This window comes from Meriones unguiculatus, chromosome 6, assembly GCF_030254825.1.
Source record: "Meriones unguiculatus strain TT.TT164.6M chromosome 6, Bangor_MerUng_6.1, whole genome shotgun sequence".
NCBI classification, from domain to species: Eukaryota; Metazoa; Chordata; class Mammalia; order Rodentia; family Muridae; genus Meriones; species Meriones unguiculatus.
This window is the reverse complement of record NC_083354.1, coordinates 21,967,854-21,989,493: the sequence shown is the minus strand read 5'-3', so window position 1 is coordinate 21,989,493 and position 21,640 is coordinate 21,967,854. Positions and strand designations below refer to the sequence as shown.

The 21,640-nt window shown below is 39.5% G+C and overlaps 1 protein-coding gene across 4 annotated transcripts in view; it reads left to right on the top strand.

Moving 5' to 3' along the window:
• Positions 1–21,640, top strand: part of Herc1 (HECT and RLD domain containing E3 ubiquitin protein ligase family member 1) — a 163,842-nt gene that overhangs the window by 97,865 nt on the left and 44,337 nt on the right. For 3 of the 4 annotated variants that reach the window (XM_060384853.1, XM_060384852.1, XM_060384851.1), the window contains 10 exons: positions 1,332–1,852; positions 4,024–4,799; positions 7,343–7,541; positions 10,642–10,802; positions 12,157–12,273; positions 15,083–15,314; positions 17,400–17,524; positions 18,995–19,215; positions 20,108–20,380; positions 21,091–21,139. In XM_060384853.1, the coding sequence (XP_060240836.1) occupies positions 1,332–1,852; positions 4,024–4,799; positions 7,343–7,541; positions 10,642–10,802; positions 12,157–12,273; positions 15,083–15,314; positions 17,400–17,524; positions 18,995–19,215; positions 20,108–20,380; positions 21,091–21,139 (2,674 nt within the window). The remainder of the gene's footprint in view (positions 1–1,331; positions 1,853–4,023; positions 4,800–7,342; positions 7,542–10,641; positions 10,803–12,156; positions 12,274–15,082; positions 15,315–17,399; positions 17,525–18,994; positions 19,216–20,107; positions 20,381–21,090; positions 21,140–21,640) is intronic. The other variant, XM_060384850.1, reaches the window with a different exon arrangement.

Here is a 21,640-nt window from a genome sequence, read left to right as displayed (position 1 = left end):
ACAGGGACTTTGAAGGTCATCAGAAAAATCCCCCAGACAGAATAGATACATTTACGGTTAGAATCCTAAGGCTGGGTGAACTCTCCAAGGTTTACAGATGTTGGAAAGCATGATTCTGAGCAGATCACATCAGAATCCACTTTGTACAAGACATTGGTGCCAGGGTTCAAGTATACTGTCAGGGAAAGGATGGCTTTGGACTCAGGATCTTCCAGGTGCTGTGACTACAGGGCACCACACCAGCTTCCTCTTCACTTCTGTGTCCTACTTGCCGTACGTGTTCATACTAGGACTATCCCAGTGGTGTATTTTTCTAATTTTACATTTGTGCCCTTAGAACAATATAGGATAGTTCCAAGACTCAATACTATCCAGAGATTTGAGGATGATAGTTACTGTTTCTTCCAGACATTTGTTTGGACTAAATTGAGTCAGCTACATATGCCTTGTTCATATCTATCCTTTGTATGGTTGTAACTGCTTTGGAACATATGAGCTACAAAAGATTCAAATGGCAGGACATTTTTTAATTCAATATTTATTTTTTTATATTAATTATTGTTTATTCACTTTGTATCCCAGCCATAGTCCTTCTCCCCTCCCAATGTCAACCTCCCTCTCTCATCTCCTCCCATGCACCTCTCCAAGTCCACAGATAGGGAACATCCTCCTCCCCTTCCATCTGACCCTAGCCTATCAGGTCTCATCAGAACTGGCTGCAGTGTCCTCCTCTGTGGCCTGGCAAGGCTGCTCCCCCATCTGGGGTTGGTGATCAAAGAACTAGCCCCTGAGTTCATGTCAGAGACAGTCCCTGTTTCCCTTGCTAGGAAACTCACTTGGATAGTGAGCTGCCATGGGCTACATCTGTGCAGGGGTTCTAGGTTATATCCGTGAATGGTCCTTGGTTAGAGTATCAGTCTCAGAAAAGACTCCTGTGCCCAGATATTTTGGTTCTGTTGGGTCTCCTTGTGGAGTTCCTGTCCTCTCCAGGTCTTTCTATCTCCCCCTTCTCTCCTAAGATTCCCTGCACTCTGTCTAAAGTTTGGTTATGAGTGTCAGCATCTGCTTTGGTATCCTGCTGGGTAGAGTCTTTTAGAGGCCCTCTGTGGTAGGCTCCTGTTTATGGTAGGGCATTCTAAAGGACTACATTGCTAATCACTTCCATGGTTCTCTAATGTTTTCTGCCTATTGTTGTGGGGGGGTGTCACTTGATATGTTATAACATATTAATACTAGTTCAAATTATGATTTTATTTGCTAGAACCAATATTGACAAATAGTTAAGGAGACATGCTAATATCATTTATCCCACCTTCTCTTCTTTTATGTAGGTGAAAATATGTGATATGCAGATGCGTGGCACGCCACGGGATTTACTTCCAGGAGACCCTATTTGTAGTCCGGTAGCAGCAGTGCTAGCTGAGGCTACTATTCAGCTTATCCGTATCCTTCACCGGACAGACCGTTGGACTTACTGCATTAACAAAAAGATGATGGAAAGGCTACATAAAATTAAGATATGTATTAAAGAGTCAGGTCAGAAGCTAAAGAAAAGCCGCTCGGTTCAGAGCCGAGAGGAAAATGAAATGAGAGAGGATAAAGAGAACAAAGAAGAAGAAAAAGGTAAACATAGTAGGCATGGTCTTGCTGACCTCTCAGAGCCGCAGCTGAGGACTCTTTGCATAGAGGTGTGGCCCGTGCTAGCAGTGATAGGAGGAGTTGATGCTGGTCTTAGAGTTGGAGGTCGGTGTGTTCACAAGCAAACTGGGCGCCATGCCACGCTGCTGGGAGTGGTCAAAGAAGGCAGCACATCTGCCAAGGTCCAGTGGGATGAAGCAGAAATTACCATCAGGTATGATGTGTTGAGTTATGCTTTTAGCAGATAAGTATTTGATGGTGAAATGGGCAATTGCCTAGACAGTGAGTAATAATGTTTTGTAGGTGAACTGATAGTTAACTTTTGAAAATGGTTTTCTGTGTGGCTAGATACATCATTTGGGTTTACTAAAATATGAGTGATTTATAAAATAGGTTTTGAAATTTGCTTGGTAATGAACTGATAAGTTCACTAGGTTTAACTGCTATTTTTTATTTGAGTTCCTGCTTCTTGGTGCGGGGAGGTATGTGTGCCAGAGATCATACTTGGTCTTCTGCATGTTGGACAAGTGATCTGTCAGTGAGCTATGCCCCACCTGTCTCCTGCCTTTTGATCGTTTCCATTACACACTTGAACATTACAAAGCCAGCCGGGTAATCTATTGATGAGACTTTAGGTTCAAAAGGCCCTGTCATAGGAACAGCTAAGTGATTGATGAACATATGAGATCTGCCTTTTTTAAATTAAATTGTTATTTTTTTGTGCATTGGGTGTTTGGCCTGCATACCTGTGTGCCTTCTGCTTGCAGAGGTCAGAAGGGACTTCCTCTTCTAGAACTGGAGCTTGGGACAGTTGTGAGCCACCATATGGGTGCTGGAAACTAAACTCTGCTTCTCTGCAAGACCAGTTAGTGTCCCTAACCACTGAACCCTCCTTCAGTCCCCTGATGGGCTCCTCCCAACTCTTCTTGTGGTTGAATGTTGATTAAACTGGCCTGGAATGTGCTGTGTAACCCGGGCAGACCCCAGACTCCTACTCCCCTTGGTTAGTCTCCCGAGTACTGGGAGCACACGTGCATGTCATCACCTCCAGCCTGTCCTTTTAAAACACATATACTCCACCCCTCAATGTACATTATTTTGAATAGTTATGAGAATTATGTTTACTTGACACAAGCAAGATACTTAAAAGTATTTAAGTGTATTTGAATATAGAGAGCTTCAAATATAAACTTCATATAGTCAAAAATGTTAAATATTTCCATTAATAAACAATCTCACATATCTGAGTACATAGTTTTATCATTGGAAAATAAGGCTTCATTGGTAATAATAATTATGTAATTGTTGACTATATTAAGTAATGCAGTTCTTATATATTAATATGACAGAACATTGTCTTAAAACAGTGATCCATAGTATTTAATGAAAGTAGTACTACTTTAGGATTAAATAAATGTGATAGTCTCTCTTAGTTGAAAACACATATATGTAAAGTTTATATATAATTTCAGGTATTAATGTACTTTATTGTACACCCTCCACTTCACACTATGCTAAGAAACCTAGTGACAGCTTTACAAAATCACATAAAAGTGTCTACCTTTGCTTCACCAAAGATTCAATATCTTGTTAGTATATGTATATACAGTATAGTAAAATGCTTAATAACAGGAAAAAAGAACAATGTGGCAAAGGGAAAATCATATTAGGAAGCTAGACAAAACCAATAAGAAGCCAATAACAACAAAACTTGAGATACTTGCGGGCTTTTTATTATAGTTTCTGTAATTAATGTGGCTCTTAGACTTCAGGAATCTTGTGCCAAATATCAGGGACATGTAATCATATTCTTGCTTAAGCTACAAGTTATGATTATCAATTGAAGACCACAAAGTAAAATTTTCAGTGAGACAAAGTCTCCTCTGAAGGAAGTTACAAAGATCTGCTTCATATTCAACAGACTGCATTATTATGTAAATTTCCCAGCTAGCTTCTAAAAGACTACATCTGCCTAACTCCAATTTTGTAAGTAAAGTCACACAGCCATGTTCTTTTGCTTAGTGTATAAGTGGTTGCTTGGGTAATATCATGGCAGAGTTGAGTGCTAACAACAGAGCCCACATGCCTTCAAAGCTCAAGATATTTAGACTTAGGTCCTTATGGGAATTTTGCTCACTCTACTTTACAATACGTAGTGATAAATAGTTTCATTCGAAAGGACATGTGCATTTCATTGTTGTTGCATTTAGTATCACATCTCTATTTCCTCATATTATTTTTTCATTCTGTAATGATGTCAGTTTATGTAAATTATTCTCTGCATTGTGTACATGATGCGTCTTGTTTTGTCTACATTATTTTCTGTACCTTCCTCCTGTCTTTCCCTCACTTGCTTTTTCCTGTGTCATTCTGATCTTATTAAAGCTTCCCAACTTTTTGGTCGCCTAGTGATACTCCATTGTATAACCTGGAACCCTGTGAACCACTGCTGTTTGATGTGGCGCGATTCCGAGGCCTGACAGCTTCTGTGCTGCTGGACCTAACATATCTGACAGGCATTCATGAAGATGTGGGGAAACAGAGCATCAAGCGACATGAAAAGAAACACCGTCATGAGTCTGAGGAAAAGGGGGACATTGAGCAGAAACCTGAAAGTGAATCCATTTTAGAAGTGCGAACAGGGTTAATGTCTGATGATGTCAAAAGTCAGGGTACCACAAGCTCCAAATCAGAAAATGAATTAGCTTCATTTTCTTTAGAACCAACACTGCCAGGTGTGGAATCCCAACATCAAGTAACAGATGGAAAGAGAAAAAATCATGAACATATAGCCAAAACCCATGACATAGCCCAGTCAGAAATCAGAGCAGTCCAGCTTTCTTATCTCTACCTCGGTGCTATGAAGTCACTTAGTGCTCTTCTTGGCTGCAGTAAATACGCTGAACTCTTGCTGATTCCAAAAGTTCTAGCTGAAAATGGCCACAACTCAGACTGTGCAAGCTCTCCCGTTGTTCACGAGGATGTGGAGATGCGAGCCGCTCTCCAGTTTCTGATGCGGCACATGGTGAAGCGAGCAGTGATGCGGTCACCCATAAAGCGAGCGCTGGGGTTAGCTGATCTGGAACGAGCTCAAGCTATGATTTACAAACTGGTGGTCCATGGGCTTTTGGAGGACCAGTTTGGGGGCAAAATTAAGCAAGGTAAGTTATCTGATAAAACCATACTCACAACTGTCAAAAGTAATATAATCCTAAAAGTGGTTTGTCAAAGTATATTTTTTTTGGCCAAAGAAATTTGCACATTGTTTTATCTTTGTAAGATAAATGGTCATTTTGTTATTTTTACTTAAGCAATCATTGTATGCACGTAGTTTTCTGTTTTAAATCTAAATAAACACTAGAATTTGATAACTCACTAAATTTTAGAAAGCTAAAATTAAAACAGGTCTGGTGGTACACACTTTTAATCCCAGCACTTAGGAGACAGGCAGGGAGATCTCTGGGTTGAGGGTCAGTTTGATCTATGTAGTGAGTTCTGGACTGCCAGACTTGTAGAGTGAAACCCTATCTCCCAAAAAACAAAAACAAACAAAAAAAGAAACAGATGAAAACAACTGATATTTAATTCGTTCTTCAAAAGGTATCCAACTGTTTTTATTGATCTGATTCAAAAGATATTCTTAAAACTTCTCAGAGATGTTTTTAATATGTGCTGTTTCATTGATAGTGTATTATGTGAAAAAGACTCTGGCTTTGCCTATCTTTATCCTCAGTTTGGGAAATAAAATAAATTTTTAAAGAAAGATGAGATTCATTCCAAAGATTATTTGTTGAATGTACCTCTCTAGAACCTAGAAAATTTCTAGAGGCAGCAGTGAATAAAATGATGTTTCTTGACTGATACTCCAACCAAGGCCCATGCATGGAGATAACCTAGAACCCCTGTAAAGATGTAGCCCATGGCAGCTCAGTGTCCAAGTGGGTTCCCTAGTAATGGGAACAGGAACTGTCTCTGACATGAACTCAGTGGCCTGCTGTTTGATCACCTCCCCCTCAGAGGGATGCAACCTTACCAGCCACAGAGGAAGACAATGAAGCTGCACCCGATGAGACCTGATATACTAGGATTAGATGGAAGGGGAGGAGGACCTCCCCTATCAGTGGACTGGGGGAGGGGCATGGGTGGAGAAGAGGGAGGGAGGGTGGAATTGGGAGGGGACGAGGGAAGGGGCTACAGTTAGGATACAAAGTGAATAAACTCTAATTAATAAAAAAATAAATTAAAAAATGTAGGAGCAAATACTAATAACTTCAAAATAAAAATAGCTTTAAAAAGAAAAATAAAAAAAGAAGTTTATGCTATCCTGGGGGAAATGGCACAAGCCTAGAAGCCCAGCATTTGGAAAATAGAGGCAGGAAAATCAGAACTTCAAGGACATTCTTGACTATAAGTCAGTTGTGAGGCCTGGCTTAGCTACATGAGACCCTACCTAAAGGGACAGGTAGAAGAGAAAGGAAAAAAAAAAGTAATAGAGAAAGAAGGGGAGGAGAAAGGGAAAAGAGGGTTAGATCTTTATAATTTCTGCTTCTCCCTTTCCTTTGTGTTCATTCTTGTTACATCTTAGTTTAGATAGTACATAGGAGAGGTTCATGGTACATGTAAGTAGACATGTTCTCAGTTGATTAGTAAGGGAAGTGGCCATTTAGTGAACCTAATAAAATTATATTTTTATAAATAGTTAAGTTTTTATTTTATGTGTATGGGTGTTTTGCCTGCATGTGTATCTGAGCATTACTTGTGTGGTTGGTCCCTGCAGAGGCCAGAAGATGGCATTGGATCCCCTGCAACTAGAATTTCAGATGGTAACTGTAACTCATAACTGAGCTGCCATGTGAGTGCTGAGAATTGAACTCACTTGTCTGGACAAGTAGCCAGTGTTCTTAACTACTGAGCCATCTTTCCAGCCCTAGAATTAGCTGTTTTTGTAGAAACTGTTGCTTTATTTTTATTTGTTGCTCCTTTACTGGAGAAGGAAACTATAAATATGATAGACTTTTTTTTTTTTTTAACATACACACCCCCTTCAAGTCATAGTCAGTGTGAAATTTCTGTCAAGGTTTTTATTCTTCTTGTATTTAAATGCCCTTGTCAACACTGGAGGTAAGCATCAACATCAAAATGCTAGGCAAATAGTTTTAATGTTTGGATATATTTAGAGGACCCCTCTCCATGTCTTTTGAGACAGGCTCTGGTTAAGGAGGCTGGCTTTTAACTTGCAGTCCTCTTGCCTCAGCCCCTTGAGTGCTTAGATTAAAAGAGTGTATCACCACATCCCACTTCTAATGCATTTCTAAGAGAATTCTTTAAAATCAGAACTAATTGCAAGGGCCTATAGAATTTAGAATAATGAGTGCAATAATAGTGAAAGGAGAGAGAGAAAAAGAAAGGGAGAACGGTATATAAGAATGTTTTTTGTGGTTTTTTTTTTTTAATTCCTTCAGAGAACATGTATAGAAACTTCTCTGTTTTTTGAAGCAAGATTTCACTATGTAGTCTTGCTGGCCTTGCTACATAGCAAAAGGATATCATTGTACTTAATCTTGCCTTAGGCTCCCACATGCAGGGATTGCAGGTGTGTATGACCACACTTACCCCTAGAAACTTTTAAAATTAGTTTTCCATTTTTGACTGTTGCTTTTTTAAAAGGCCAGTCCTTACTATTTTCTAAACCTTTGACTTGCAGAGATTGATCAACAAGCTGAGGAGAGCGACCAAGCTCAGCAAGCACAGACACCAGTTACCACCAGCCCATCAGCATCAAGCACCACTTCCTTTATGAGCAGCTCCCTGGAGGACACCACAACTGCCACCACTCCTGTCACCGACACAGAAACGGTGCCTGCATCTGAGTCCCCAGGAGTGATGCCGCTGAGTCTTCTCAGGTAGAGAAGTTGGCCTTTAAGTCTGTCACACTGATGCCTGTGCTTCTCAAAGCACATTGCTTCTCGTACGCAGAGTGTGCCAAAATCCAGGTATTGTAGAGCTGGAAAGTGCCTGGGATCATATTAGGACAGTAAAAACCTGTCTTAGTGAGAGTGTGAGTGCGTACCACCAAGCTTTTAAAGACTTGTTCTCTTCAGAGAGTAAATGAATTGGTTCGTTTTCTTTTTTTATTGGGGCAGGGCATGGTGAGAGCCGGAGGGCTGGTGGCTGCTGAGATTCAAACTCAAGACCCTTACATGATAGACAAATATTTCATTACTGAGCCATAATGCCAGTCCAGTACTTGAATTTTGAGTAGTAAAGTCTATAAAGAAAAATCATCTGCATGAAATAATTTTTCCTCAGGTTCTTTCCCTTTTGAATATTTTTTTAAACGTTTATTTTAATGTTTCTCTGCCGTGACAACACACATGTTACAGTATATATGTGAAGGTCAGGGACAGCTTGGGGCATTGGTTCTCTTCACCTTGCATAGGTTGCAGGGATTGAATTGAACTCATCATGCCTTGGGCTCAGGTTATTCACCTGTGAGCCAGCTGAACAGCTCTATACTTTCATTTTCACTCTATGATCACGTAAGTCTACTTTTCAAATGAAAAGAAAGTGTTTTAAGGTGCTTCTTCAGCCATTCTATGTAGTAAGCTTGTGAATTCTGTACAATGTTAACTTGTTTAAAATTTTTTTTTTGTTTGTTTAGTTTGCAACTTAAATACACACTTGTGAAGCTTTAGAGGCTCTTCATGAAGAGACTATTGTGACCTCTCTTCACTGTGGCTTAAATGAAGTGAGGAAAGCAATCTAGCCTCCCTTATCCTCCTTTCTCTGCATGTCCTCTCGGATAGATCTCCATTATTCTTACTGAACTAGACAGTAGAAGGGGAGCTCATCTCTGCCCTTACTGTCTAGGAGCTACTTGAAAGTTCTGGGACTGTATGCTGCAGTAAATCAGATTTAGTAGGTCTGTAGAGCCCATAGTTTACATTTTCATTGTGTTTGTGTTGTTGTTTTGTTTTTTTTACTGATCGTCAGCTCACATTTTGATAGTTGCTACAGTATATTTGTGCAGAGGAGCACGGATGTTTACCTGTTCATTAGCTCTCTCACTGAGTCATAATTCTAGGAGATGCTAATAAAACATGCTTGTGGTTTTTAGTGCTTCCTGCATTTAAGAGTGCTCACAGAGAATCTGTGGCCTCTTGTCTCCTCTGAGGCTCTGACCAGAGTGGGCATAGGGTTAAAAACTCGAGTCCTAACTCTTTGTTGCAATAGATGCCCACCAGATGACTTCCTGTTTCTTTAGTAGTAGAGATTGAACTCAAAGCCACACCCTGAGAATCTTCCTTTCTTTTCAGTCTGTGTTTCTCCACTACTGGCTTGGAATTGATCAGAGCTACAGTAATCCCCACAAAACTCCGCAAGCCTGCTGTTCCCTCCACGTGCCATGGTTGACTGGGTCAGCAGTGCTCTTCTGAAGCTAGAAACCTCCTTGATTGCTGGGACTAAAGCTTGGTGGTAGAGCACTGCCCTTGCCTTGCATATGCAAGTGGCCCTGCATTTACCCCCCAGCACTTACGGAGAAGAGAAAGCTCCTGGTTAGGGGGTGTAGCCCGACTTGCTCCTTTCGTCAGTGTCCGCCCTCCCATCATCCACACACTGTTCACACCACCATAGCCTCCCACATGTTAACTCCCTCCGCTGTATCATACACACACACTATTTTTCAACTGTGCTGAGTAACCGCACACTTACCATTTCTTTAACTTTCCTATAGGCTAATACTTGATATCAATGTGTTGATTTCATAGCTAGTGGATTTATATTTAAAGTAACCTCAGGTTTCCTATCTGTTTTTTGGTTCTGAGACAGGTCTCGTGTATCCTAGGCTACCCTTGAACTCTCTAAAAGATCAGGGTTGATCTTGAACTCCTGCCTACACCTCCTAATTGCTGGGGTTATAGTATATGCAACCACACCAAATTTTATACAGGGCTGGAGACTGAACCCAGGATTTTGTGAATGCTAGGCAAATCCTCTACCACCTGAGGCATATCTCTAGTCTAGGCTGCTGCTTCTTACTCCTCCTCCTCCTCCTTCATTATTATTATTATTATTATTATTATTATTATTTACAATTTATTCACTTTGTATCCCAGTTGTAGCCTCCACCCTCATCTCCTCCCGGTACTACTGTCCTCCACCCCTCTCCCCTAGTCTACTGATGGGGAGGTCCTCCTCCCCTACTATCTGACTCTAGACTATTAGTTCTCATCAGGACTTCCTGGATCCTCTTCTTCTGTGGGCTGGCTAAGTCGCTTTACTAGGAGGAAGTGATCAAAGAGGAGACAACAGGGTTTATGTCAGAGATAGTCCCTGCTTCCCTTACTAGGGAACCCACAGAGATTGAGCTGCTTATGGGCTACATCTGAGCAAGGGTCCTCTGAAAGACTCTACCCAGCAGGGGATCGAAGAAGATGCAGGGACTTACAGCCAAACTTTGGGCAGAGTGCAGGGAATCTTATGGAAGAAGGGGATAGATCTAGAGGGGACAGGAGCACCACAAAGAGATCAACAAAGCCAAAAAATGCTGAGCCCAGGGGTCCTGCTGAGGCTGATGCATCAACCAAGGATCATGCATGGAGAGGATCTAGTTTAAGTTTCTTGTCCTTAAAATTCCTCTTTAGTTTCATGACTACTATATTCATAACAAACTATCCTTCTCACCTTGATATTATAGTAGAAGAAAAACACCATAAAGACAAAGAATGTTAATTTCTTTTTGTAATTTCTGTATCACTACCCAATATGTTGCTACTATTTTTTTTAGGGAAAGTACATTACTTTTGTAGTTAAGAGTATTCTGTGACATAATTGCTTTTAATGCTGAAGAATCTTTCCCTTATCACTCTGTATTAAGTTATAGCTAATTTGTGCCGTCTTTCTGGTTATAATTTGTTCTTTAAAAACATTTGTGACATGTCTGTTCTTTCCCAGTTGGAATTTTGTTTTTGTTTTTGGCTAAGCATTGTTATTTTCTTAAAGGCAAATGTTCTCTAGTTATCCAACCACCACTGTACTTCCTACACGTCGTGCACAGACTCCTCCAATATCGTCATTGCCAACCTCTCCTTCTGATGAAGTAGGAAGGAGGCAGAGTTTAACTTCTCCTGATTCCCAGTCTACAAGGCCAGCTAACCGCACAGGTGAATTTGCTGTCCTAGGCTACAGTACTTGAACCTCTTTGCGTTCTAGATGTATGGATGTTGATTTATAATCATTGTGTCTTTTCTTAATTGAAGATAAAGAAATGATTTAATGAAAGAGAACTATACTTCGAACTCAGTGCTTTCTATCTTTTAAGTTGTATATTGAATTATGGCCATTTAGAGAAAAGTAACATGCTTATTAATCATATATGCCCGTCCTTCTTTTCTAATAGGCCAATATTCAGTGCTATAAATGCCTTTCTAAGTGTAGCTTCATTCATAACCCACACTATTACAAAGTATCACAAGCAAGCATCAGAGGAAATCCAAATTGAAGGCCTTTATGCAAAATAACTAAGTATTAATATTTCATGTATCACAGTGATTGAGCAGCAACTCAAGCTGAGGCAGAGGGATCACACGTTTAAGATCATTCTGAACAACTTAATGAGTCTTTGTCTCAAAATATAAAGTAAAAATAGAAAGGAAGAGTGCTTACCTGTCATTTAAGGCTCTGAGTTCAATCCCTAGTACTAGCAGAGGCAAACCAAAGAGATTAAAGAAATCAAAGACCCCTGACAACCAGATAAAATGCACAGATGATCCTAGATCCTTTGCTATAAAGAATATTACCAGTACATGGTGTGGGACTAGACTGGGGGCTGGATTAAATGGTGACGTTGCTAATCTCTAAACTCGATGTGTTACCTGTTACAGGTAATAGGCATTACCTGTTAACATTCAGAGAAATTAGAGCATCTGGTTTGCTGGTAATTCTTCAGTAGTTCAGAAGAAAAAAAATTCTTTGTGCTCTTCTTGCAAATTTTTGTATGTTTAAATTTTTATTATGAGCAGATTTACTTATCTGTGCAACAGCACTATATTGCTGTGAGAAGTTTACCCACACTTATGTTTTTAAACAAACAAGTAAACAATAAACACAAAAAAATCCAAAACAAAACAGAACCTTCTACTGGGCTTGCCTCAACATATCTCTGTGTTTTTAAACAAGCAAGCAATCAATAAGAAAACAAACAAACAGAAACCCCTTCTGTTGGGCTTGCCTCAATACATTTATGTGTTTTTAAACAAATAAGCAAGCAGGAAAAAAAAAAAACAAAAAACAAAAAAAACAAACCCTTCTATTGGGCTTGCCTCAAAGTCATGATCCTTCTGGGTGCTAGGGTTACTGGCATGTAACTCCACACCCAGCTTTATTTATCATATTTTAACAGTAAACTTGTATTTAGTTCTAATAATTCTAGGAAATTGAAGTCTCACAGTTGCAATGTTTATGCTTTGCTTCTGGTGTGTAGTATTTAAGCCCACTTTGCTCTTTCTTTTGCTTCAGCCTTGTCAGACCCAAGCAGCAGACTTTCAACCTCTCCTCCTCCCCCAGCAATTGCAGTGCCCTTGCTGGAAATGGGCTTCTCTCTCCGGCAGATTGCCAAAGCCATGGAAGCTACAGGTGAGATATGTTTTGTATTTCAGTATCTGTAGATACAAGAAATCCTAAATGTTATTGAAGGAAGCATTTAAGAGGTCATAACTCATGTTAAGATTGTTTTTAAGTTCACATTACATCCCAAATGCAGCCCCCTTCACCTTTCCTCCTAGTCCCACACTCCCATCCTTTCCCCCCTTCTCCCCTCCCCTTCTCAGAAATGGGAAGGTGCCCCCATACCAACCCTCCACAGCATATGAAGTCACATCAGGGCCGGGCACATTCACTTCGACTGAGGCCAGGCAAGGCAGCCCCACTATGAAGAAGTGATCCAAAAGCAGGGCACAAAGCCCATGTCAGAAACAACCCCTAGTCCACTTGCTAGGGCACCCACATGATGACCAAGCTTTCAATTGGGTTATAGATGTGCAGGGGTCCTAGATCCAGACCATGTATGTTCTTTAGTTAATGCTTCAGTCTCTGTAAGCGCCTGCGTTAGTTGACTCTATTGGTCTCCTGTAGTGTTCTTGTGCCCTCTGGGTTCCTTACTTCCACACTTTTACAAGACTGCCCGAGCTCCGCCCCATGTTTAGCTGTGAGTCTCAGCATCTGTTTCAATCCGCTGCTGGGTAAGCCTCTCAAACAATTATGCAAGGCTCCTATGTGCAAGCATAGCAGAATATCATTCGTAGTGTCAGGGGTTGGCTATCTACCATGGGATGGGTCTCAGGTTGGGCCAGTCATTGGTTGGACATTTCCTCAATCTCTGCTCTCTCTCTATCTCTGCACTTCCTGTAGGCAGGGTAAATTTTGGGTCAAAGGTTTTGTAAGTGGCTTGGTGTTCCCCTCCCTGCACTAGGAGTCCTGCCTGGCTAGAAGGTGGCCGCTTTAGTCTTAGTGTCCCCCCTGCTAGAAGTCATCCCCATAACCTCTCAGGAGCCTTCCCTATCGCAGGTCTCCAGCTTGTCTCAGAGATGGCCCCACCTTGGTTCATCTCTCTCCCAGCTCTCTCACCTCTGGGCCTCTGCTCTCCCCACATCTGATCACCACCCCTGTCTCCCTCCCTACACCAATCCTGTCCATTTCCTTTTCTTCATCCACTTCTGCTGTCTATTCTGTTTCCCCTTCTGAGTGACATTCAGACAGCCTCTTTGGGGCCCTCCTTGCTACTTAGTATGCATTTTTTTAATCTGTTCTTCAGATGAGGGACATCTAGGTTGTTTCCAATTTCTGGCTCTTATGAGTAAAGCTGTTATGAACATAGCTGAACAAATAGCCTTGTGGTGTGGTGGGACATCTTTTGGGTATATGCCCAGGAGTTGTATAGCTGTGTCTTGAGGTAGAACTATTCCCAATTTTTTGAAAAAGCGCCAGATTGATTTTCAAAGCAGTTGTATACATTTGCACTTCCACCAGCAATGGAGGAGGGTTCCCCTTTCTCCACATCCTCTCCAGCATGTGTTGTCACATGAGTTTTTTTTTTTATGGAATCTCAGGGTTGTTTTGATTTGCATTCTTCTGATGACTAAGGACATTGAGCATTTCTTTAAGTGCTTCTTGGCCTTTAGAGATTCCTCTGTTGTGAATTCTCCATTTAACTCTGTACTGCATTTTACTAGCAATTTAAAAGCTCATGTGAAAGCTCTAGAACAAAAAGAAGCAAACATACCCAAGAGGAGTAAACAGAGGCAGGAAATATCAAACTTAGGGCTGAAATCAATAAAATAAAAACAAAGAGGACAATACAAAAAATCAGCAAAACCAAGAGCTGGTTCTTAGAGAAAATCAACGAGGTAGACAAATCCTTAGCCAAACTAATTAAAAGACAGAGGGAGAGTATCCAAATTAGCAGAATCAGAGATGAAAAGGGGACATAACAATAGATATTGAGGAAATCCAAAGAATCATTAGATCTTACTTCAAAAACCTGTGCAGCACAAAATTGGAAAATTTAAACAAAATAAATGATTTTCCTGATAACATTTACTAATGTTAAATCAAAATCAGGTAAACAATTTAAATAGACCTATAACCCCTAAGGAAATAGGAGCAGTCATTAAAAGTCTCCCAACCAAAAGAAGCCAGATGGTTTCAGCACAGAATTCTACCAGACTTTCAAAGAGCTAATACCACTATTCCTGAAACTATTCCACAAAATAGAAATAGAAAGAACATTGCTAAATTCATTCTATGAAGCCACATTCACCTTGATACCTAAACTACACAAGGACCCAACAAATAAAGATATTTGAGCCCAATCTCTCTTATGAACATAGATGCAAAAGCATTCAATAAAATACGAGCAAACCAAATCCAGAACCACATAAAAAATATCATCCACCATAATCAAGCAGGCTTCATCCCCGAGCTGTAGGGATGGTTCAGCATATGAAAATCCATCAACATAATCCACCATACAAACAAACTGAAAGAAAAAGAAACCACATGATCATCTCATTAGATGATGAAAAAGCCTTTGACAAAATCCAGTACCCCTTCATGTTTAAAGTTGTTAAGATTTTTCAAAAGACACTTTGTTTGTGTGCACATGTGTGTAAGCAGGTGACTACAGAGGCCAGAGGGGGCGTTGGAGACCCTGGAACTGGGGTTAGAGTTTGTTGTGAGATGGCTGACATGGGTATTCGAATGGAACTTGCATCCATTCGAAGAGCTGTAAGTGCTCTTAACTGCTGAGTCATTTCTCACTCCTCTTAAGATTTTAAAACAGCAGATCTATTATATAATCATTAGAACAAACACTCTTGAACTAGTAACATGAGACATTGGTTACTTTCTCCAAATTCAGTGTCCGTCACTGTTTGTGCCTGTCTAGGTGCTCGAGGAGAGGCTGATGCCCAGAATATCACTGTTCTTGCTATGTGGATGATAGAACACCCCGGGCATGAGGATGAAGAGGAGCCCCAGCCAAGCAGCACAGCAGACTCCAGACTTGGAGCAGCAGTTCTGGGGAGTGGTGGAAAGTCAAATGATCCCTGTTATTTGCAGTCACCAGGAGACATACCATCAGCCGATGCTGCTGAAATGGAGGAAGGCTTTAGTGAAAAGTAAATCCTAGCTTCTTTGTTTCTGTTTCTTGTGTCATCAACTAAAGCCACTTTTTTTCATAAATGCTTCTGCTGCTATGTAAATTTTAAAAGAATATAAAAAGATTGGCATTTTAGTTATAAGTTTATGAATTTTTAATATTAGAAATTGATTCAATTGGCTAAAAAAATTGTTTTGTTTTGCATTTTTTTGGTTGTTTTGGTTGTCAGTGCTAGAGTGCTTGCATAGTATGCACAGGGTCCTGAGTTCAGTCCTTAGCCCTGCCAGAAAAGCCCAAAACCCAACTGATATAATTAAAGAATTTCATAGGAATAAACTTTTCTGTTTCATTTAAATTGAATTCATATTTTCATTTATTTTAATGTTTTCTTCAGTGCTGGGAATCAAATCCAAAGTTATATGAATGTTAGGCAAGTACTCTAGCACAGATATATATATGTGTGTGTGTATGTGCGTGTGTGTATATATATATATACATACATACATATATAGAGACAGAGATACAAATATAGATAGATAAATACATACAAATGATATAGATATATTCAAAATCCTATAGTTTTTACTATCTAGTAGTATATGATTTTTAAGCTGTGAAAAGATATCTAGAGTTTATGTATCCTATAATGAAATATAATAAAATGTCCTAAAATTTCTCCTACAGTCACTTTCCTTTTACATACCTTATAACCATATTTTCTTTTATTTTACATTTTTTATTTTATGTGTATAAATATTTTGTCTTCATGTGTGTCAATGCACCACATTCATGCCCATTGCCTATAGAAGCCAGAAAAGGGCAGGTTATCAAGGCTTATGTCTTAACGTAACAGAAAAACATTTTATAAGTTCCATAAATATTTTCATAATTTAATTTGATGTATCTGTTTTCCCCTTGGCACAGATTCTCAATCATTTCAGATGTTAAGTGTTAAATCATTTAGTATTTAGTTTGAAGGTTTTTTTTGTTTTAGTTTTTTGTTGTGAGGGTTTGGGATTATATTCCAGCCTTTGTACTCTAGGCAAAAGACTAGCCATATATCAATTTATGATCCTGTTTGATTTTTTCTTTTTTCTTGTTTGATCTTGTACATGAGTTAAGCATCATTTTACTGTTGGTAGAATTCAAAATCAGACCAAATTAATGCCCAAGAAGCAGTGTATGGCATATCTAAAACTAAAGGGTTTCACAAGGGATGAAAGATTTCAGTTTTGTCATAGGCTGAGGGTATAGCTCAGTGGTAGATGCTTTTAGTATCCCGATACCCAGGGTTTAGTCCCCAGCAACTGTCTTCCACCAAAAATACTGTATGCAAATCATGTCTATTTTAATAGGATGCTTTTATAGCCGCAGACATTGAGAATGGCAAGGCAAGCAAACAAAAAAAAAAATTTCTAAATATGTTATGATGGTATTTTATAAAATGTCTTAATTTTAATTTTAAAATTTTGAAGCCTTAAAAACTTGTTTAAGGGATGATAGCTCAGTCGGTAAAGTACTTGCAACCAGAGTTTGCTTCCCAGAACCCTTTTTAAAAGACCTAGGCATGGCCAGGTATAGCGGTACACACCTTCAATCCCTTCAGGAAAAGGTGGATCTCTGAGTTCAAGGCCAGCCTGGTCTACCTATAGCAATTTCCAGGCTAGCCAGAGCTAGTTACATGGTGAAACCCTGTCTCAACACACACATACACACATACATACATAGCCCCCACCTCCCATGGGTAGAGATGAGTGGATCCCCAGGATTCACTAGCAGCCAGCTGGCCTAGCTTCCTTGGTTAGTTTCAGGGCTTTAAGAGACCCTGTTTTGTTTGTTTGTTTTTTTGTTTTTGTTTTTTTTTTTTGGGGGGGGGAACCAAAACAGTAGCTAAGAAACAACACCAAGTTGTCCCTCTGACCTCCACGCACATGCTCATAGACACTCCCTTGCGCGCTCTCTCGTGCGCGCACAAACATGCACAAACTATTTTATTCTCAGGATATTTGGTGAAAAACGGCAATACCACAAACAAGCTTGTACTTCTGTTTTCTTTTCATGAGAACTTTAAAAAGTTGTGTTGTCTTCGCTCTTGATTTTGTAGCCCTGATAATCTAGATCACACAGAGAATGCAGCTTCTGGAAGTGGACCACCAGCTCGAGGGCGCTCAGCAGTAACAAGAAGGCACAAGTTTGATTTAGCAGCTCGCACATTGCTAGCAAGAGCAGGTAATTATTTTTCACAACGCTCTCGTGGTAAAAGATGTCATTTAAAAATCATAGAAGCAGTACTAAAGAAGATACAAACTAAAGAATAAGTGAACTAATGATGCTACCCCCCACTAGAACAGCAGTTTGCATATAATTTTGTACTCTATAATTTCACTAATACCATAGCATGCATTCACAGGTTTATCTTTAATTGCCTGTAGGCATCAACGTTTATGGTAACCACTTGTATATTTTGAAAGATTTTGTAGCTTCTCTCTGCTTTTTTAGTCAGTTACAATTTGAGAAGTGATGGTGCATATTTAATTCTTAACATCAGTGGTCAGAAGCTTCTGGCAGGATACACACAAAGGCAGGCACTGGTTTTTCTGTTATACTTGGGTCTTTAGAGCCTCACCATTAGGCCCTTAGAGAAGCAAAAATAAATTCTCTCAATACGTTAGTAAATTGTAAGATTACTTTGGGTTATGGGAATATATTCTTTGTGTGTGTGTGGTTTTTATGGTACTAGTAATTGAACCCAGAGCCTTGCACATCCTAGGTAAACACTTCACTGCAGAGCTCTATCTCTATTCCATTATTTTATCATCATCATCATCATCATCATCATCATCATAGTGCTAGGGATCATACTCAGGGCCTTATGCATGGTAGGCAAGTATTCTACCACTAAACTATATCCCTAGCGACAGGGAAATATATTTTCCAAGCTGGAAACTACATTATTTGTTGTTAAAAAGAATTTGATTATTAAAACATAAGTGATGATTCAATCATTTATGGGAACCATGAGAAAGAAATTTGAAACTTCTTTTGAAAATAAAGAGAGGCCGAATCTTAAAAAATGAACCTATGGGGGTCTTAAAGGGAAGGTAGGAATTGAGAAGAAGGTGGTGGGTCCATTGCATTTGGGAAGTCTTCTGAGTTCATCTACTGGAAACAGGTCTTTTAATGTGACGTCCGTGAGCATGCCCTCTCTTAGGAAGCTAGCCTTGAATATTTCAGCGATGTATTCTTTTTTTTTTTTTTTTTTGGCTTTTAGAGGTAGGGTCTCTATGAAACCCAGGCTAGCTTCCTGCCTCACAAATGCTGGAATTACAGGCATGTGCTACCATACCAAGCAACTGCTTTTAATTTAATAAAATTTAAACCTGGGGTGGGGGGAATGAACCTGGAAGAGTAATAACAGCTGACATTTATAACAAATTAATAATATTTGTAACATAAATAACAATATAACTTCTTAACTTTTTGTATGGAGTATCTTCTTTAAACTTATCAGTAGTCTGAGAGATAGCGTGTGTTATAGATTAGGAAGCATGTGATAGTTGTGATTTGAAGCGTATGGTTTGGAATCCAAAGAAGTAGCTGAGGTAGGTTCTCTACTACATGTGTGGCAGTTGAGAACTGGCGAAGTACTCAGGGTTATTTCTTCATGCAAATAAAATGCCTTTTTTGTTTTGTTCTGAGCGGGGTTATACCGCTCTGTGCAGGCTCACAGGAATCAAAGTCGGAGAGAAGGAATATCTTTGCAGCAAGACCCAGGGGCGTTGTATGACTTTAATTTAGATGAGGAATTGGAAATTGATCTTGATGATGAAGCAATGGAAGCTATGTTTGGACAAGACCTGACCAGTGACAATGATATTCTGGGAATGTGGATCCCAGAGGTACTGGATTGGCCTACCTGGGTGTGTGTGACTGCAGCGGGGGCTGCTCTGACTTATTTTCCTGCCCTCCTGTTCATACAGCTTACTAACAGCAGCCTTGCCTAGAGTTGAAAGAGCCTTACAGCTCCTCCTGAGGTTTGGGAATGTAATGCTTGAGGATTGCTTTGATACCTACAAACTGATAAAGTCTTTCTTGTTGCTTTCTCTGTTTGATTTATTGCTTCTCTCCCCAGACTAGATGACTAGAGCCATATTGTAGTAATGCTTCATTCTGATGTTGAAGAGAAATTTGAAAACTTGACATTAGGCCCTAGTATATATTACTGGGTTATCTAACATGGTTGCTTTAATCACATTCGTATCTGAGTGCATGCTCTTGTCCTTCATAGTTTCTATTTAGTCAGTGTAAGGGGAACCAGTGACTACCCAGATCTTAAAATACCCCACATCCAGGATCAAGTTCATGGGTTTATGTGTATGCACTATTTAGCATTACATTTTTATAGTGAAGATTTATATAGTGAAAATCTCATATATGTGAGCTCATACCTACTTGATTAGGTTGATAACATAATGAATCATAATAGCATCTCAGAAAATAGGTTTTATTATATGGCTAGGTAAAAAGTTTTCACTAGAGAATTTTTTTTAATGGTTTGAGGTAGCTTTAAATTATTGAATTCATTTTCTTTTCAGTAGAGTAATATTAATGTTATAACTTAAGCAAATAGAAAAGAGCAGAGAACACCTTTACATTGTGTGATCTAAATTCTCATTTGAAAGAAAGTTATGTAGCATTAATATATAATTTCCTCTAATAAGAGGATATTAGAAAGTAGCTAGTTTTATGTCACAAATAGGCTCCCTTTTACCCTGAGTTGACTGTAGTTTGATGTGAAATCATTTTGTGCAGCATGTTTGTGAGTCTGAAGACAGGGAAGAGGTGGTGGTGTGCGAGCTGTGTGAGTGCAGCGTTGTCAGCTTCAACCAGCACATGAAGAGGAACCACCCCGGCTGCGGGCGCAGTGCGAACCGCCAAGGCTACCGCAGCAATGGCTCCTATGTGGATGGCTGGTTTGGTGGTGAATGCGGGAGCGGAAATCCATACTACCTGCTGTGTGGCAGCTGCAGGGAGAAGTACCTAGCCCTGAAGACCAAAACCAAGACCACAAACTCTGAAAGGTACCTTGAAATTGTGCTCTAGACGCCAGCCTCCTTTAATGTGAGCATCTCCTTAAGACATAGGAGCTGTATTTTTTATTTATGTAAAGAATTAATTTTGACTGAATTGAGGACAGAGCTTGTGGAGGTCATGGAATTCCATTTCTAGCAGATTTGGGGGCCATTTTGGTCCGTTGGGACCCCAGGCATAGTGACATGGCTGCAGGCCTTTCATGGCAGTTTGACTGGGTTAACCGTTAGCATCTTGGCAGGCTGTGATCAGGGTTCTCATTTTAACCCTCAGAAGTGTAGGGTCAAGAGTTCAGATTAATACTTTCCAATATCTTAACTGAGATGTTTTTCTTGATGAAAAAAATAGACTGCTCTGTTTAAATGAACTTCTGAGGAAAAAAAGAGACTCTTTATATACTTGACCTCTAGTTCTGCAACTATTAAATCTTTGACACTTCCTAGGACAGAGTTTGATTAAAAGAGTTATTGGAGGTGACCAGAAATCTCCTCAGTTTTTGTTTTGCTTTGTTTTGTTAAGCAGCCATTGATCTTTAAGCATGTATACGTACACTGCAGTTTTTACTTCATTTGTCCCATAACACAAGACACTTTTACTTTCTGCTGCTTTATTAATGAACTCTTATAATATTCTAATGACTTAATTTGCATTTGGGTACTAACTTTATATAAAAACACGATGTTCTTCATGTTTGGTGCAGGTACAAGGGACAAGCTCCAGATCTAATTGGCAAGCAGGACAGTGTGTATGAAGGTAGTTGTTTGTTTTGAGAGCTTCCTTGTTCTATATGTATTTTTGTGTATCTTCCTTGCTTACCATCTGCCACTAAACGTTACCACCATGTGTGTTTGTGTTTATGTACATACTACTTAGTGCGCTTGATAACAACATTTCACAGGACAAAGAGCCCAAACTGAAATGGCAGCTTTACCACAGAGTGGTAATTTGTTTGCAGGGGTGGTTTTTGTTTTTTTGTTTTTAATTTTTTTTTGTTTGTTTGTTTTTTTCCAGAATAGGAAAAAAAAGTAACATTTTAAACTTTTACCATACTAATTGTTGAAAAAAAATACAAAATTGAGATGAGCGTTTTTGTTTGTTTGTTTGTTTGTTTTTGAACCCTCATTGGCTTGGATGTTTATTAGTTGAGCCCTCTGTGATTGGTGGTGACATTTGCTAGTGATTTCAGTGGATTTTGATTCCACTCCTTTCCTTTTGAGTAGTCTCAAAAGCCTCAGGAATGCAGGTTGCTCAGGT